The 19,654-nt window shown below is 42.5% G+C and overlaps 3 protein-coding genes across 3 annotated transcripts in view; 1 reads left to right on the plus strand and 2 right to left on the minus strand.

Moving 5' to 3' along the window:
* LOC139720297 (ornithine aminotransferase, mitochondrial-like) overlaps nucleotides 1–19,654 on the plus strand; it is a 127,295-nt gene that overhangs the window by 22,063 nt on the left and 85,578 nt on the right. The window lies entirely within an intron of this gene.
* On the minus strand, nucleotides 70–690 carry LOC139720172 (uncharacterized). Its single transcript, XM_071631541.1, has one exon. It carries the CDS (start codon nucleotides 688–690, stop codon nucleotides 70–72), a length of 621 nt encoding a protein of 206 aa, XP_071487642.1.
* Nucleotides 1,152–3,193, minus strand: LOC139720183 (uncharacterized). Its single transcript, XM_071631551.1, has 2 exons — nucleotides 2,437–3,193; nucleotides 1,152–2,125 (listed from the first exon to the last, which is right to left on the minus strand). Exons 1-2 carry the CDS (start codon nucleotides 3,191–3,193, stop codon nucleotides 1,152–1,154), a joined length of 1,731 nt encoding a protein of 576 aa, XP_071487652.1.

The raw sequence follows: 19,654 nt of genomic DNA on the forward strand, positions 1-19,654 counted from the left end.
AACTGCGTACTGAACGAGGGGGGGGGGGGGGGGCAGCGGTGTACCTTTGGTCTATCCCAGTCTGACTTATTATTGGAATAGTGCTTTCTGGATTGCCAGGGCAAGGTCCGCAATTAGGATGTCTGATCCCTGGTCCGACAGGTGGACGCCATCCCTGATAAACATTTGGTGATTGCTCCTGGCAATATTGTGCATGATGATTGAGGCGTTACCCATGCGCTTTGTCTGTCGTCTTGCGTAGTTGTTAAGCGATATGCGCACGCCTTCCAATGCATCTTGGTTAGTATGACCTGTTGGTCGCTTCCCATGGTAGACCAGGCGAGGGAGGATGGAAGACCACATGATAAGAGCTTGTGGCATCCTGGCTCTGAGTGTGCTGAGGGCTGTTCTGATTGCTGCCCTGCAGCTACATGCATCCATTTGGCCAATGTTGTTGGTTCCCAAGTGAAGCACCACTATTGATGGGGGAGCAGAATACCTCAGCCCGTTGTTCACCATCCTTTCCACATCCTTAAGTCTTGCGCCCCCTTGGCCATGCCACTGGATGGTGTATGGTGTGCCTAGCTGGAGCTGGCGTGTTGCTGCGGCCCTCTCCTTGGCTCTGCGCACGATGCTGTCACCCATTATCCAGATGTTAGGGTGCCCTGAAATGACAAAATAAGACAGCCGGCAGTATCTTGTGCTACACATAACATAATTGTTGTGTAATAGAGGGCCTATCTGTATATAAGTGCATATCATATCCCCAATGAATTATGCTACTGCTAAAGAGAGGATTATTATAATGATCTCATATTATGTGATTGACACCATCACTATTTAGCCTCTTATGGCTTATTACTGCTTTTTCTTCTTTTATTTTCTCTTCTTTGTTTGTTTGTTTTTTTTTTTTCTTCTTCTTTTTTTGCTTTGTTTGTTTGTTTGTTTTTTGTTTGTTTGTTTTTTTCTTTGTTGTTTTGTTTTGTTTGTTTGTTTGTTTGTTGTTGTTTTTTCTTTTTCTTTTCTTTTTTTTTTTTTGTTTTTTTTTTGTTTTTTTTTTTTTTTTGGTTTTTTTGTTCAACAGAATCCATTTTTCTTTTCTTTTCTTTCCTTCTCTTTTCTTTTGCTATTATTCTGGGCCTTGATCTCCTTAAAAGGAGTTGCTGCCAAATTTACCTTATGTACCTCCTGTACACATCAGTGCACCATCTCCCCATGGCCATAATTTGTTCCCCTGGTACCCCTTCCATGGCGGCTGTGGTTGCAGCTCCTATTCGAAATGAATGGGTGCCATAATGGCTTGGGTTTGCACCTATGCATGCCAACACTTTTCGCAAAACTGCACTGAATTGGTACCTGGTGAGTGGGGAACCACTTGTGTGGCAGAACAGTGGCCCTTTCATGGGGGGCCTCAGCTGTAAAAAGGCTGTCATGTTCGACACTGGGCATATCTCCTTGTTTTCATTTTCTCCTATTCTCAATGTGGTTGCTTGCCCATATTGGTCTGTTTTGGATTGTCTGATGCGTATTAACATGAATTGTCCTGGGGTTTGGGTTATCTGAATGTCATCTCTGATTAGTGCTTTGTCTGTAATCTCATGTTTCTGCTGGGCTGTGAACTCCCCCACGCGTAGGAACCCAAAGAAGGCTAGGAGAAATGCGGCCCTGAACATTATTGCTTCATACTGGGATTTGCACACCAGTCGTACTATGGGGATCATCCTTTTGAGTAGATCCTGTGTGATAGGCCTTCTATCATCTCCCTTCTTTTTGTCTCTCCTGCTCCCTTCCTGTAGTTTCTTTATTACAAAATGATCAGTGGGGTCTGCCCAGCCATGCATTTTATGCATGTATGACAGGGCTGCTACGTGAAGTGAGATGGTTGATGTCGCTTTACCTCTAATGGAGAGGAAAGCTATGAAGGAGATGATTTGTGTTGTAGGTGCTGGCCATGACAGGTCCAGGTGGTGATCTCTACGGAATTCCTGGAATGCGTTAACTGCCCTTTGGTATGCCCGGTGTGACCCTTCTGCCAATGCCTGTCCAAGCAGTCTGTGGGCTTCTTGAGCTAAATCTGCCATATCCCTGCTGGAACTGGAGTAGGGTGTACCGCTGCCATTGGGGCCAGTTTCCTGAAGCGATCGACCTGGGATCGTGAGAGGGAGTCAGCAATGCCATTATCCTGGGTGGGGACATGGACTGCTTTGATTGAGATGTTTTTTACTAGGCATGTTACTACCAACTTTCTCAGAAGTGCCATTATTTGTGGGCATGGGGATGTTTGCTTATTGACCGCGTGTTTAACCGCCATGTTGTCTGTGTGTAACAGTATCCTTCTGTCTCTGAGTTCCTCTCCCCATACCATCATTGCAATCACGATGGGGATCATTTCTTTCCATGCTATGGATGTGGTCCTAATTATGTTCTGCGATGGCCATTTCCCATTGAACCATTTGCCATTGAGGTAGCCACCGTAGCCTATCTCCCCGCTTGCATCTGTGTAGAGGTCTATGTCCTCATCTGTCACCCATTCTTCTTGTGGGATAACAGACACCCCATTGTAACCTTCTAGAAATTCTAACCAAACTCCCAGGTCCTCATTTGCCCCTTCTGAAAGGACCACTTGCTTATCTCCTCTGGTCTGTCCTTTAGTCATATCTATTAGCCTCCGGAGAAAGACCCTGCCAGGGCGTACTGCCCTGCATATGAAGTTCAGCATGCCAACTATGGACTGAATTTCCTTAACTGTAGCCAATTTGGCTGACCGAGTCTTGTTGATTTTGCGTGTAATTACCTGGATCTTCTCCAGGGGAACCCGTACTTGCATTTTCACCGAATCTAGTTCTAGGCCCAGGAACGTCAGACATGTGGTGGGCCCTTCTGATTTCCCTTTCGCTAATGGGACTCCCAAATCGGTACAAACATCCCGCAGGGCCTGAATCATTTTGTAGCAGGGCACTCTTCCCTTCTGGGTTGAGCCTACACACAAAAAGTCATCAACATAATGAATGATGTTCTCACATTGGCTTTGCCTCCTTGCACAGTATTCAAGGAATGTGGAGAAGGTTTCAAAGTATGCTGGTGCACAGCGGACCCCCATTGGTAGACACTTATCAACATAATATTTCCCTTCGAATTTGACACCTAGTAGTTCAAAGTCGTCTGGGTGTATGGGTAGCAGGCGGAATGCAGACTCTATGTCTTCCTTTGCCATTTCCGCTCCCACGCCTGCTGAGGCTACCAGGTTGACTGCTGTATCAAACGTTGTATATGTTACTGCACAGGACTCGTCTGGAATAAAATCATTAATTGAGAAGCCCTCTGGATATGAGAGGTGATTAATCAGTCTAAATTTACCAGGGGGTTTTTTTGGGTACTAGACCAATTGGGCTGGATCTCAGGTTTTTTAGTGGTCTTGTACTAAATGGGCCCATATACCGTCCCAGTTTGACTTCATTTTCTATTTTCCTCAACGCTTCCTCTTTGTTGTTTTCTACCGATTTCAAGTTTGGCAGATCTACCGGCAGACGTGGACCTGTGTAGTTTAATCTGAATCCTTCACTAAAACCTGTGAGAATCATTCTTGCTGCTACTTTGTTTGGGTATTGGTTCAATAGTGGTTTCAGGTTGTCCAGTATGATGGGTGTTGGTGCTAGTGATCTCAAGTTCCCCACACGTGCATTATAACCGTTTTTGCTACTCGATTGATGAATTGGGGGTGACTCTCCAGTGTGATGTGTACTGTTATTCCCTGTGTCACAATAGAGTACTCTACTGGGATGGTTTGAGAGTTCCTGCATTGGATTGCTTGCCTGGGCACTGTGTTTTTTTGTGACCGTTTTTCCCACACTGCATACACTTGTGCATGTATCGACAGTACCTGCGGGTACATGTGCCGTTGTTGAAGTCATAGCAGTATTGTAGTGTGCGGGGGTTGGAGGGTCGAAAATTCCTATTGGGCTTTGCGAGGGGCTGGTATCGCCTCCTCTCTGTACCCCTGGTCTCTCGTGTAGATTGTGGTGGGTAATTGAACCCCCTTGTCATCCTAGGTGACCCCCCACTAACCACATGGAGTAGCCATAGCTCGCCATCCATTATTGCCCAAGAACCCCCCTTCCTGTGGAGGCGGTGTCGAAATTCTTTGTCATAGTCCCTCCAACCAAGGCCATGGTAGCGGGAGGCAGCAGAGCGGATCAGATGGCAGTACTTGAGCAGATCGTGTGTGCTTGTGGGGTGTGCCTCAATGTATATGCTCATGTATACAAGAAATGCATTTGTCCATGCCTCGATGGAGAAAATCTTGTTTTTGGTAGGGGGAGTGACCGGCTTTAATACCCAGGTCCCATCTACTTGTGCTACTGTGAGGTTGGCCCGCTCTTGTTCTGCCATGTCCTGCATAACCTGGGTTGCATGGTCTTGGTTGTCTATCAACAAATTCAAATCAATGAATTCCCCCTTCCATATCTTTTCTCGGATGTTGTGGGGGATGGATGTGCCCAACCTGTCCCCAGCCGGGTGCAGGGGAGATTGGTGTTGGTGGTAGGTGTGACTGTGGATATGAGTACCCGTACTTGGCCTTTGAAGGTTTTGTGGCAGGCCCTGGGCCTGGGGCTCTGTGTGGTTGGGTTGTTCATTTTGTTGTTGATCAGGATTTGTGTCACCGGGTTGACTCCCGGCACATTGGCCAGGACTGGGTTGTGACCCTCTTTCCATATTTCCCAGGAGGAAATTCGCATTGGGTACTATGGAGGGGAAAGAGGAAGGGATTGTGGGGTTGGTAACAAATCTATTCGTCCCTTCCAACAATCTACCGTCTATTTCAGTGTGTTGCCTGTTTAGGTTGTTTGACTGATTGACTGGGGTTTGCTGTGAATCAAGCAGCATATGCATAGGAAACTCACCCGGTGTTCGTGGGTGCGGCGGTTGCTGGCCTGTCATTCCGATCGCCACGTCTGCCTGGGCCGCAGATGGCTCCCGTTGTGGTGCTGTCGTTTCAGCAGCCGCGCTTGTGCTGCCATTACGTCTACGTGTACGCGTACGAGGCAGGTTGACCTGTTGCTGATTGCCTGGCGCCTCTGCATCTGTGACAGTACTTTGAGCCCTTTTTCTGCTGGCCTTTGACGTCTGTTTGACTTTTTTGGGTGGTGGATCCTGTCCTTTGTCCCTTGTCTTCCTCTTTCCCATCTTTTGGTTGATAGACGATCTCACAAGTCGAGTTTTGGACCGTAAAATATTCCGAGAACTTAACACGTTGTTGCCTGGGGCAAAGTGCATCGAACAATGGCGGTACGCAGGCTAACGTGGCCCGGTTGCTATAGTAACTTTGCCGGGGGCCGAGCATATCATTAAAAATTGCCAATTTGGCGTATAAACGCCTTACAAATTGAATGAAACTGGAGGGATCCCCCTTGCCTCTCCCAAAATTTACTGATCAGCCTATTATGATCAGGTAATTTTCATAAAAACTTGTGGATCGAACTTATCTGTCATTTTTTGAGTAATTGACCCCAAATTTGGCATATGTGACCGCTATCAAAGGTAGATGTGCAAGACATCTTTTTCGTTTGTATTGCATTTTGTGTTGCCATGGCAATGGCAAATTTTATAAAAATCTTACAAAATGTTGTAGATCGAATTACTCTCTCATTTTTTGAGCAATTGACCCCAAATTTGGCATATGTGAGCCTTTTGCCCAGTCACAACTGAGGAAGATTGTGACGTACACACAGATCACAGTGTACAGCTGTATTGAAAGTTGAAACCAAAGACAGTAGATAACAAGATACGAAGGCGTGCGATAACAATGGACTTTGCCCTCAGAGTGTATGACTGAGATTAAACAACGCACACAGCCTGGGCTGTATGAGCGAGGCATGTTTTTTATTGGATGTGAGTCGAGTAGGAATTGCAAGCGAGCACATGGCTTTGCTTATGTAGGGGAGAAGAATGTTCGCGAAGGCATGTGCTTTGCAATGGCATGGATACTTATACACGGCGCTTTCGTGGCTATGCATGTACGTGTACTGGATGGACGGAGGTCAAAACACACCAATCCGAAGCTTGCTTTGTAAGTTTGTTGTAAACGACAACTGATACGGAATCTTTGAAATATTGTTGTGGTATTTTGGTATATTTTTTGTGTAAAATATTAACAAAATCGAAGATCGCTTGAAGAAAAATTGTCCCGTTTATCAGAGGTCCCCGCCCGATTATCCAGTGAAAATAACGTGCGTTGGAAATGTTTCTGGGAAGCGTATATCATTTAAGCGAGGATCCCGATTATCAGATGCCCGATTATGCGATGAATACTGTACTACGATCAATGTACTGTGTAGTTGTGCAGGGCGCCTTTTTTGTTTGTGAATTATACTGATAATACAAAAATATGTGGATTGATCTATAACTCCCTGAGTTTTTGAGTATTTGACTTGAATTTTGGCACATGTGACTACTACAGTATGTAGATGTGCGGAACACATCTGTCGATGTTGAACAATGGTTTCCATGGTAACAGCATATTTTGAATAAAATCATCCAAAAATATTGTGGATTCAGCTAACTCCCTCAGTCTTTGAGCATTTGGCTTTCATTTTGGCACATGTGACCACTAGGGTACGTAGATATGTGCAAACTTCATTTTTTGTCATTGTTGAACAATGCATTGCCATGGTAACAGCATATTCTGAATGAAAATCATACAAAAATACTGTGGATTAAGATATCTCCCTCAGTCTTTGAGCATTTTGCTTGAAATTTGGTACATGTGACTGCTATAGTACATAGATGTGCAAACTTAATCTTCTGTCATTGTTGAACAATGCGTTGCCATGGTAACTTTTTTTTCACTAAAAAGCATACAGAAATATTGTGAACTCAGCTTACACCCTCAGTCTTTGAGCATTTTGCTTGAATGTTGGCACATGTGACCACTGTGGTACATAGATGTGCAAATCTTTCGTCATTGTTGAACAATGCATTGCCATGGTAACAGCATTTTTCACTAAACAGCATATAAAAATATTGTGAATTCAGCTTACTCAGTCTTTTAGCATTTAGCTTGAAATTTGGCACATGGACCACAATGGTACGTAGATGTGCAAACTTACTCTTTCGTCATTGTTGAATAATGGGTTGCCATGGTAACAGCATATTTTGAATGAAAATCATGAAAAAATACTGTGCATTTAGTTAACTCTCAGTCTTTGAGCATTTGGCTTGAAATTTGGGACATGCAACTACTATTGTACAAAGATGTGCAAAGTTCATCTTTCGTCATTTTGTTGAACAATGCGTTGCCATGTTAACAGTATATTTTGAATGGAAATCATGAAAATTTGGAGTTCAGCTAACTCATTTTTTTTTTTTTAGCATTTGGCTTCAAATTTGGCACGTGTTACCACTACATGTATATTACCTAGCTGTGCAAAATTGATCTTTCATCATTGTTGGAAATGTGTTGCCATGGTAATAGCATATTTTGAATGAAAATCATGTGATAATGTGAATTCACCTAACTCCCTCAACTTTTGAGCATTTGACGTGAAATTTGGCACATGTGACAGCTATGATTATATATTGTAACTTATTGACAAATTGCCCTACATCGACGTAAATATGATTTTTATGATTATATAGTTTTGCAAACTTCATTTTTTCTAAATGTCAAACATTGTGTTGGTATGGTAACAGCATTTTTTAATGAAAATCGTAGAAATGGCTGATTTATTTACTTTACTCACTCAGGTTTTGAGCACTGGACTTGACATGGCACATGTGACTACCAGTGAGCAAACTATGCATTTATTCAATGTTGAACAATACATTGTCATGGTATTTATTTTCAATAAAGAGCAAAAGAAGTAATCATTGCTTGTCGAGCTAACTCCCTCAGTGTTAGGTGGGGTATTAATCACATTGAATGATAGTTCTAGTTATTGGTTATTTTTAATGTTACATTCCCAGAAGTCAACCATGTCAAAACTTCAGTGTTGGTTGAGTCATGTGCTTAAAGTAAACTTGCAAACATGTTAAAGAAATTTTCCAACATTTATTTATTTTCAGTATTTCAATATGACATTGTATTTAGAACTATTTCTTCATTCAATTTGATTGTAATTTCATGCAGCTTGGTTTTAAGAATGATTGCAGGCAATGATGACCATTCTGCTTGTGTGTTGCAATCATACAAAGTAATCTTGATGTCACATTTTCATTCAAATTGATTAATACAGTGGACTCCCGTTATAACAAAGTCCTCAGGACTGGCAGTTTTCTTTAGTTATATCAAAATTTTGTTATAACTGAACAAATAAACAATAAAAAACATAGAGCCGATGATTTTGCGATCTGGAATTTTATTTTGTTGTAACCGGAATTTCGTTATAACGGGAGTGCACTGTATACGGCTGTGCTGCCTGTGTATGATGTCTTCATGCTAAATTCAATAAATGCAATCCCTAAGAAGCTATCCAGTATAACACATTACAATGAGGACATGAAAATTAATACAGAAAAGCATATTTGCCTCAATGAGCGTGTTTCTACTGAGAGCACCTCACATCCCTGGCATCGCCACGAATTTTGTCCAACGCAGCACCTCGTATTTTACGACGTCGGGCTGTTTCTACTGAGCGATAAAATACGCGGTGATGCAAGGGTGACGTGCAAATGCGGCGATGCCGGAAGTCAAGTATTTTCAAGTCACAGATTGGGTTACGCGCGCACTGCCTGTTAATACGATCCGAACCCTGCCTGCTTTGCTACTGCGTTGGCTATTTTTTGATAAGCCATTTCTCTTCGTCTCCCCATCCAATATACCCCGAACTAACATACTCAATGGCGGATCCAGAGGGGGGCACAACCGGCGCACGCCCCCCCTTTATTTTTCGTAAAAAGCAAAATAAATAAAAAGAAAAACAATGAAATGAAACCCGGAAGTGGCACCAGAAATTAGTCACGCCCCCCTTTACAGAATTCCTGGATCCGCCCCTGCATACTGGTATCCTGCCACTGACTGATGAGAAATCTTTGGAGATCGAGGGTCCAGTTGAGATTTTCTCAGGGCTGCGACATACTAATGTGGTACTCTCGCGATTCGAGACAATATAAAATGAAATAACGCGGTGTAAAATCAAAGTAAGTGAAGAGGGCTTAGTAATGCAATAAGCTGTTAATCACGCGAACAATAGACAATGAATGCCACAATTCACATGTAACGTAACGTATAGGGCCTAAAACACGTGCACAAGCGAGTTGGTACAAACAAAACATGATCCGTCGCTGTGTGTACACACGTATTTTGTACACATGTGTCGAAGGAGTGTGTGCGATGAACCGATTGAAAAGCGCGGGGAGAAATTCTAGACGTCCGATACACCACGAATTTCGCTACCCGGTGTGTTTCTACTGAGAATCGTCCTTCGCGTCACCACGCATCGACCACCTCAATAGGTGGACGACGGAGCACCTCGCATCACCCGGCATCGGCCACTACCCGATCTGTTTCTACTGAGGAAAAATTCGAGGTGTCACCACGCATCGGCCGGTATCACCACACATCGGCTGGCATCACCTCGAATTTTCGTCGCTCAGTAGAAACACGCTCAAAATCAAAGGTTTGGATGCTTTCATCATGCATTTTTTGCAAAATTTTCTGTTTGGAATAGAGAGATTTGGAGTAAGAGAGAGAAAAGGGGGATGTGTCCATGTGTGCATGTGTGCATTTGTAGTTGTGTGTGTGTGTGTGTGTTTGTACATGCTTGTGCGTGTGTATGTATACATGACTTACAAAACATAAGAGAGAGAGAGAAAGAAAGAGATGTACAGGTATGAGAAAAAGAGGGTGACAGCAGAAGAGTGTATGACAGGGATGAGGGAAAATGAGAAACTTATGTATTTATTTGTCATGTTACTATTTCAAGTATTCTTGAAAAAAATTCAAGGAATATACTATTATCATAATGAGATATGAAGCTGTTGTAGTGGTGATTTCTTTCACAGAAAAAAAAATAAATATTTTTCATTTTATTTTTCAAGATTACTACTTTAATTTCTAATTTCTAGGTCAGACAAAATTTACAATACATACCCCCCCCCCCCATTCCCATTTACCAAGTGACTAAAATGGTTTGCAGCCATGTGTCAGCAAGTGAAAGCATGTCAAATAAACAAAAAGGACCCTTTTATAGGCGGGGGCGGAGTGACGTCACTTCCGCATAACGACGAACTCGCTGCCCTTAGTGCGATGAAAACAATAGCCGTCAAACGAGCGTGCAACAGAGCATGCAATAACGTCATACAATACACAGATTGCAATATATGGGACCGTTTATTAGCACACATATTTATTTATTTATTTATTTATATGTTTTATTTTTACAGGGTGGCTCCATCAGTGGGTTAAACACTGTTGTTCTTGGAGGCCCTGCATTCATGAACACGTACATAAACGGAGTTTACGTGTATGTGTACCTAGCCTGTCATGTGACATGTGCACGCACTCACATGATCACGTTACGTGGATCTACACTGGAGCTGTCAGTGCACGCTGTGTTACTATTGTCGCGTTTAACGCTGTTCATTTCACTGTTACTTACTGCTGAATCTAGTTCATTGTTTCAGTTAAAAGATGCTTTCATAGATTTTAAGATGTCTTTCGATTCCTGTGATAAACTTTCACGGGAAGCAAAGGAGAGATACGGAACTAAACTGCAGAGACTCCAACTCTCCCGTTTTCGACGGGAGATCTCCCGCCGAAAGCCCATTTTTGCACAATCTCCCGTTCTCCCGTTTGAGATTTGATTTCTCCCGCCCTGGCTCTGTGTCTCCCGGTGGAAAGGATTTCTTACTTATTTCTATCGTATGTTGAAAAAATAAGCCTTAGATAGCACCAGAGAACATCTAGAATCCTAGGAACTTCGCACTTCGCACACATCAACTTGGAGTCTCCCGTTTGCTAGGGGTTTCGGGCGGGAGAATCTCCAGATCAGAAGGTGCTTGGGGTTGGAGTCTCTGAAACTGTCCTCCATCGGCCTTGCAGTTTGTCCTTACCGTGTACCCGCAGACTCGTGGATCAATGACCCTACATCGTGGCCAGACATTCAATTCGCCAATGTGTACATGTACCTAACGAGTACACCTGGTTAGTAGGTTATCATTTACTTCCAGTAATTTGAATTTAGCGTGAAAGCCATAAGCTGACGTGCATGGCCTTAACTTAGTTTTCGGGTATCTTTAGAGCCAGGCATCAACATTAACAATTCATTCTCCCGGCTGATAGCAGCTAACCACCGGTTCCTTCTTTCTGGGCTGCGATCACGCTTCGGAAGTTCAAAGAAAGATCATTTTTTGTCCAACATTAGACTATGATTATGGCAGCCAAACACAACACAACTTCGAGGCATTGTGAGGATGTGAAACAAACGATGAAATGATGTACGAATCTGTAGTAAAAATGTCAGAAAGCTGTGCAAAAATCCTGATAACAATGTCAAAATGATAACCGATAATGGCACTCTAGCGTATAGCGTTCATTCAGTGCAGTGCATGCATGTACCGTGCGTGTATTATGCATGCGATGCATTGCGGAGCGCTGCACTAAGGTACGGTCGCTACGCATTTGTTTTCATCGGCCGGTCAGTTACTAGGGCTCGATGTTGAAAATGCCCGCATGTTCGCCCCCGCCTATAGTATGTAAATTCAAGTCCACAAAAAACCTTATGAAACATGAAATCGCATTTGTTTTGACACTGTTTTCATGATAATGCTTCTTTCACAATAAAAAAGTAGTCTAATACACATGCAATTGGCGTACTTTCCAATTTTGAACTCAAGAGGGCGACAAATCCTTGAAATGTATAATATCTCAAAAATGCGCAATTTTCATGCCTGTCGAGTTTGTGTCGATGTTTATGATATTTTTCTCTACATTTGTGCAAAAAAATTCATGTAGCTGGCGTGTGGTGGTCACAGAAACCAAAAACTAGAGCACTTTTTCACGTTTGCATGCCGGCCTAATTGTGATATAAGCTACTGGGGACCTCCTCGAATGCCTGCCGGCATGTGTAGACACATCTAAAAAAATTATCACTTCAGTGATTTTCAAAAGAAGTCTTTTGTTACTCCATGAGAAACTCCTACAGACGAACCGTAAGTGGTGACTTCTCTCCAACACATAATTTCACATTGATACAATTATTTATGAGGAGGACATGATCTCACATGACAACCATGAGCATTATTCTTTTCTATCACCAGCTCATGTAATCCTCTCTTTCACATACTTGGTAGTCCATGTGATAAAATAAGTGAACAGAATAACATAATTGACAGTTAAGATATCATGTTCATAATGCATTCTCTCTGTACTTACTCGCCATCGAAGCCACCCCAATGTAATCACTCTATATTCATTTGCCATTGAAGAAGCCACCTGTGTGTACAAGTCTATCAAACCTTCTCCATGGGCTTGTACACAGCAGTGGCTTCAATGGCAAATAAGTATATAGTGAATGATTGTGCGCACGTACGTACGTCGCGACTGTTTTTTCATCTGGTATCCATCTTTGGCTACGGTCACAACTCAGAGCGGCGACCGACCGATTTGTAGCCTGCTCGGTCGCTGCTGAAAATTTGGCATCGCTCAGCAGTTTTTGGAGATGTTGAGCAGGATGTAAAACCCTAGCGATGACCGAGCGGTGCCCTGTCGATTTCCCGTCGGTCACCGATCAATTTCCAGTAAAATTTTGGCGAAATATGGGGATCTGCAACACGCAGAGTCCGAGCAGTCACCGAGCGATGCCCCATCGGCAACTGGACGATCTCCCACCGGCCACCGGCCGATTTTTACGAAATCGCTCAGCAACCGACGGGTGATCGATAGGTCATCTACCGGTGACCCGTAGGTGTACCAACGGCCACCCGCCGGTCTCTGCCGGAAATTTCTCACGAGCTACCTGTGTTTATTAATGTACCTATGTGATTTGCGATGTGTTAATTGATTAATTAATTAAGACAAAATTCGAGGCAAAAGATCTAAGAGTTAAATTATCAAGTAACAAACCTCAGCTATGTGGTACCGCAGATAACTAGAAATTAGGAAATAAAACAAAAGGGAGGAACACCCAAGATGGAACAAAGATTAGAATAGATGAGAATTTTCCAAAATATCTTGTTTACTTCTATATTTTACAGTATTTTTCTATTCCTATTCATTTTCATATTTTAATTTCCCCATCTCTTGTCATTCATTTCTTCTTCAATCAATAGGCCTTTAATGAATGATAAGATAACCAAACCATATTTTACTACGTCAACATATCGACACTAACTTTTAGCTTTCATCTCTTTTGCCCCAAAGTGGTTGCCTCTGACCTCCATGTCCCTCATGTTGGTTGCCGAGATGTTGAGATGCTGAGATGTTGGTGGGGTTTCCTTGCCTCTTATCCCTCCCCCTGCTTCTTCCACATTGTGCCAGATTATCTTCTCCATCTATAATAATAATAATAATAATAAATATCATTTATAAAGCGCTTATTACAACGTTTCTAAGCGCTATAAATCTATAGCCCGTGGTTTCCTTCAGTGCTTCTGTTATTTTCATCTTGACATTTTTAGTCCCTAATTCGCTAGACGGCGACCGCTCGATCTATTATCTTGGTTTTTTTCTGCGCTGTTGTCATTTTTGTCTCTATTATTTTTGTTCCCTAAATCGCTTGGCAGCGACCGCTCGATTAGGTCAGTGCCTTGGCGGTTCCTGCTCGGACACCGAGCGTATTTTGGGCAGCGAGTGAAAACTGGTCGGTTGCCGCTGAAATTTTAACTCCGCGTTAAAACCTCAGCGGCGACCGACCGATGCCCTAAAAATCAGAGGCGCCTGGTCGGTCACTGGTCGGTGACCAGTCGTTGTCCGACCGGTTTTGGCTAAAAACTCGCCGACCGGTCGCCGAGCAGGCTGATTTTGGGGGTTGTGACAGTAGCCTAAGCCACCCCTATGTACAAGTCTATGGAGAAGGTTTGATTGACTTGTATGCAGGAGTGGCTTCAATGGCGAATAGATATAGCGCCATTAGGAAGAATAGACCAGACGATCACAGACAGAGATGAGAGGGAAGTTGGTGGCTTTATTCGGCCATGATGGCACGAGAGGGCGACAATTCACAATCATGAACTTTCAACTAATACACACTTGTGTAGAGTAAAGCCCCAGTTCCACTATCACGATTTTGACCCCGATCTAGCAGATCGGGAGAGAGCGGCAAAAGCGTACGGGGATCGGAAGCATCGTAGCAGCAGCGTGTGGAGGTCGGGGTTGGAGCGGGCATTTTTTCAGATCGGGAAGAAATTTTGAACCGGTTCAAAATTTCTTCCGGACCTCCCTGATCAAAATTGACATATTTTTAATTGTACGGCAAGCGGGAAGAGCACAGTGACAGCGTAAATGCAGCGGGAAGAGCATAGTGACGGCGTAAACGCAGCGTGATGAGCGCAACAAGGTCTTTCTGAGCGTAGTAACATCGGCACAAGAACCGGAAGTAATTTTAGCTGTAACTTTCGAAGAAGAAGAAGAGATGAAGAAAAAGAGAAGAAAGCAGCGAAGCAGCTACCCAAAAGGCGAAGAAAGAGAGACTGCACGTGATGCTGAAAGAGGAGGAAGAGGACATAGCAGAATTTTGAAGAATATGAAATCATCTACAGCTGGAGGAAGACGGACTATAAAAGCAAGGACATCAAGAAAAAACCTTGGAAAAATCAGCACGTCTTTGTTTATACAATGCATTGCTGCAAAAGAACCGTGAGTTGAGGAGCCTCTTCGAGGTCCACAGTATATTTCTTCGGTTCTGCATGCTAATAAGTTGACTGACTGCAGACCGACAGTCGAATCGGGGCACATCGGGGCACATCGGGCACTTTTCAGCTCTCTGAACAGGGTAACAGCGTGATAAGATCGTATAGATCGTTCAGAGCGTAGATACAGCGTGCATCGATCGGATAACATCGGCAACATCGCACTGACAGCAGCTACATCGTTCTAAAGCGTACCGGCAGCGGCAGAGATCGTAATGTCTCATTCCCGATCATCGTAGTAAGAGCATAGCAAGCACATGGTAGTCATAACTGCAGCGTACTTAGAGCGTTCTAACACCGTACTGTGTCCAGATCGGCTCAGGTTTTACCCGATCCTTCCCGACCTGAGAAAATTGTCAAATCATAGCGAAAACGGCATAGTGGAACGGGGGCTTTAATGAGTATTACTATTGTGATCACTGTGACTGTCTATCCTGTGGTATCCATCGAAGCCACCCCTGTGTACAAGTCTATGGCGAAGGTTCCATAGGTTTGTACACGGCGGTGGCTTCAATTGTGAATAAGTATAGTGATCAATGATTGTGCGCACGTCGTGACTGTTTTTCATCTGGTATCCATCTAAGTGGGTGCACGTCACGAGACCGACACCCACGAGTCATACAGCTCACAAGTAATACAGCCCATTAGTTTGACACTAAGCGAACAAGGTCCACAAGACTGACACATTGAAGTGAGGCAGTCCTCACGAATTTCAAACAAATATGTTGTTGTTAGTACCGGTACCTCCAATGAACTACTTTCACCAAAAACAAACTTTCAAATCATCAAATAAGCTCGTAAATTTTTATTGAAAAAGTGTGAATCTGCATGGTGAATATGCTAATGAGCAAGTCTTGGCGGAGAGTCAGACGTCACCGAGGCACAACTCTTCCCAGCCGTGTTCTGCTCGTCATGCGTACGCTCCCTAGTTATTTATAAATTCATGTTTACTATTCATTTTTATATCAATTATATGTATAAATAAGCTTGAAATATTTTGTTTGAAATAATAAAACTACATATTGTCACATTTTATGACGAAATCAGATATGATCATTTTGAACACTTAAATTGGTTTTCTGAGGCACGGCTGTCAACTTAGTGAGTTGGGCATCAATGACATTGCACCTTTTTGCAGGCTCTTACACGATTGCTTGCAGGAATTATTTTTAAAAAATCGTGTACAGAGACAGTGTTTGCTTTCCACGTGTATGAATTGGTGAAAGGTTATATTTTTTACTCTTCTTAATTATCATACTGTGAAAATTCTCAGGACTGCCTCCCTTTTAGCCCCGTGTTGTATCTGTCGAACTTGTGGGCTGTTTTTACCTATAATGTCGAACTCATGGGCTTTATTTGCCTAGCAAATGTGGGCTGTATAACACATGAACTGTATGACTCATGGACCTGTTTTCAATGTTGAACTCGTGGCTTCGATGGCGAGTAATTATAGTGTGTTTAATGCTGTTTTCCAGCGCTATTTCAGTGTATTAAACTGATTGATTGATACTGTAAACAATTTATTTCATTTTAGGAATAGGTACTGTAACTGTCTGAAAATGGCAGAGTGGTCTTGAAGAGGAGGAAAATGAAGGGTAGATGGAATTAATGTGTTGATTGCCTCCATTTCTAGAGGTGGACAGTTCGAACAGTCCACACTTTAAGATATCTTATGAATGGTTTTGGTAAACAGATTTTTACAGGAATAGGTCACTGTCTGAAAGTGTCAGAGTGGTCCTGAAGAGAAGGGAAATGAGGGGTAGATGGAATTTAACAGGTTAATTTAGTATGTGTGCGCTTTGAGCACTCTATAGGGTGGATTTAGTGCAATATAAATTCATATTATTATTAATAGCGGTGGACAGTTCTAACAGTCCACACCTGCATGAAAAGGCTAATCCGCGAACAGAGTTTAGAAATGCGGTGATAGTTGTTATCATATACCTCATGAGTAAGATTCGTATCACTGATTGGTCAAAAGAATGTCATGTGACAAGGTGTAGTCCCGTCTATCTTATCATATAAGTGATAGAAAGGCAAAACCCTCGTGATAGAAAGGCAAAACCCTCATGATAGTAAGTCAAAACCCTCGTGATACAATTTGTAAACCCTCCGCGACTTTTGTACACAGAACAAGTACACTAGACTTCGCGCGCGGTGTCCGCAACCCCTCCCCAAGGACGTTCACTACGCGCATCGTATACAACATAATGCACAATCATCGCACTAGCGCACAACAGGCATGTTTCAACATGGCATAGTGATCGAGCGCTCCTCCGTGATTTGACGTGAGTTGAATCAAAGATCGTATCGTTACACTTTGTCTTTAGGATTTCTTAGGATCCCGAATCAGAGACAAATCTCAGCATGTTGGAAATATCGAATTAAAACACGAGCGACGGGAAATTGGATGTATACTGTAATCTTCTACCAAGATTTTATGCAGGAGTTGGCCGAAGGCCATGTGACTTACCGTGAGTGAGTACCGTGCGTAAATTTACTGGGTGGTCTACGAAATGCACGAAAACCATGCAAGCGAGTGCTGTGGCCTGATTTTAGGGCTAGGCCTACCAGTTTTACTGCTTATTTGCCAAGCCCTATACTAGATCTTGGTTATGTCTTCAAAGATGAGGTATATAAAACAAATATCACGCCTCGGGGTGATAGAAGGGTCGGTATGAAAAGCACCTTGGGAATGATAATTTCCACCATCATCCTCATGAGCAGTCAATATTTGTATAATAACCACTGTTTCTGGTATATGACTGAATGATTGATTTATCTGGAAGAGAAATATTTGTAGATGACAATGGTCATTTACCTCCATGTAGATCCAAATAGATGGTAGCTTATTGTCATTTGCTGCATATAACCCCGCATGCAGTCATGAAGAAATAAAGTCCATACCCACCCCAACCGAACCCGGTACCTTGGCTCTGCCCTCGATCAGTCCATGCAAGTGTTAGTCTGAAAGGAAGGAATAATTTTCTAGGAAAAGCAATGAAAATTTGATCAAAATTGGGTGACAATAAAGAAGTTATGACATTTTGAAGTTTAGTTAATTTTTCTGGAAACAGTTCTTGAACAGCCAATATGAATATGCAAATAGTGAAGTCTTGATTGCATCTTTTTTTACAACTTGCCACATAGGTTGTACATAAATTGTTACATTTCCAGTTTATTATTCAAGCTCAAATTTGTCTGGGTCTCAAATCCTGATAGTATGTATAACTGATTATTACCTCCGCCAAGGGAGGAGGTTATGTTTTCTTTACCGTTGGTTTGTTAGTTTGTTAGTTAGTTTGTTTGTCCGTGTGCAAAATAACTCAAAAAGTTTTGCACGGATTTGGATGAAACTTGCAGGAAAGGTTAAGAGTGACACGAGGAACAGATGATTAAATTTTGGTAGTGATCCGGGAATTTGTATGGATTTTATGAAGATTTTTGATATTTTGCAGGTAGGGTCAATGAACTTGGGAGTTCAAGCTGCGCATTTTTTAGGTTTTCATGCGCGCACTAAAGTGCGTGCTCTAGTTTCTGCTGGGGCGAGGTGCGCTGCGCATCTGAGGGTTTATGACGTAACAAAGGCTTCTATATTGGGAAATCAGGCGATTTTTCAGTGGGTGGAAATCACTGATCTGAAGAGCAAGATCATCGATGGAAAGTAGCTGCGTGGTGGAGGTCTGCGCTCTCAGAGTGCTTTTCTAGTTATTCAAGTTATTCAACCAGGAATAACATTATATTTTACACTTTGATAAGAGAAACAATGAATGTTTGTCATTACTTTTATGCACTAGCAAAGAAAAATTGAGGGTTGATGACATCATCTCATCTGCATACATATACAGTTGAACCTCTCTTATCCGGACAAGTGGGGACCGGGGCTCATCCGGATAAGGGATTTGGCCGGATACGGGAGACTCAATGCTTTATACATGTACATATACATACACATGTACTGATGTAGCCCATTGTAGTACCACATGTAGTAATGTGTATACTGCAACCTTTTCATTGTTACACTCAGTAACAGACCCCCAAATAGAGGTTCATGTTTGCAAGAATGAAATAATTTTCTTTTATAAATTCTTGGGATGATTTACCTATTAATAGATGATTATTCAGAAATGTATCAAGTAGATCTTGAAAATAAACAGTACGAGTCGACGAAACTGCGCTTCAAAATTCGATCATCACGGCTCGGCAAAGTCGACTGTAGCTCAATCGCCATTGTTAGATGGTCTCCCTCTCTCTCTTTGTGTGTGTACTGTGTGTGAACAATTTTTGAGTGTTCAATATCATTCGTTGCTCAGCCAATGACTCGAAACAATGCATGTCTATCTAGTCATATCGACGGCTGTGTATGGACCTGTATGTGGCAATGCGATATGAGAGGACTCGAGCGCATAATCTGTCCATGTTCTTGCGATGATTTGGGGATATTTGGGGATGTTAAAATGTCTGAAGGTAAGCAATTTGGAAGGTAATTTGATGCAATGTATGTTAATCATGTTGGAAGTAATATGTCATTCATGTGTGTTTGTGTAGGAGTTCTCAAGGAGTTGGGAATCCCCCTTTCCTCCCGTAATTATTTTTTTAAAAATCACGGCAAGATTGCGTCCGTATAATAGAGAGATCCGGATAAAGGGAGGCCGGATAAGAGAGGTTCAACTGTAAATACAAACTGTATGAGAACTGTGCTGCAGAAATTGGTGAAACTTTACAATGTCATAATCTCCCTAATTTTTTTTTTCTCAATTTTGGTGAAATTTTCACTGTTATAGACATACTTGTAGGATTTTACTCTTTCTTGTAAGATTACCATAGATAA

Source organism: Diadema antillarum, unplaced genomic scaffold (assembly GCF_040938485.1).
Source record: "Diadema antillarum isolate AM-2024a unplaced genomic scaffold, OU_Dant_1.0 scf00000010, whole genome shotgun sequence".
Taxonomy (NCBI): Eukaryota; Metazoa; Echinodermata; class Echinoidea; order Diadematoida; family Diadematidae; genus Diadema; species Diadema antillarum.

Excerpts from the sequence above, each read along its gene's own strand:
- LOC139720172 (XM_071631541.1), bottom strand. The coding sequence starts at position 690 with ATGTGTAGCACAAGATACTGCCGGCTGTCTTATTTTGTCATTTCAGGG.
- LOC139720183 (XM_071631551.1), bottom strand. The coding sequence starts at position 3,193 with ATGGCAAAGGAAGACATAGAGTCTGCATTCCGCCTGCTACCCATACAC. Across the intron at positions 2,126-2,436 it reads CTACGGTGGCTACCTCAATG|GTCGATCGCTTCAGGAAACT; the intron begins GCAAATGGTTCA and ends TCACGATCCCAG.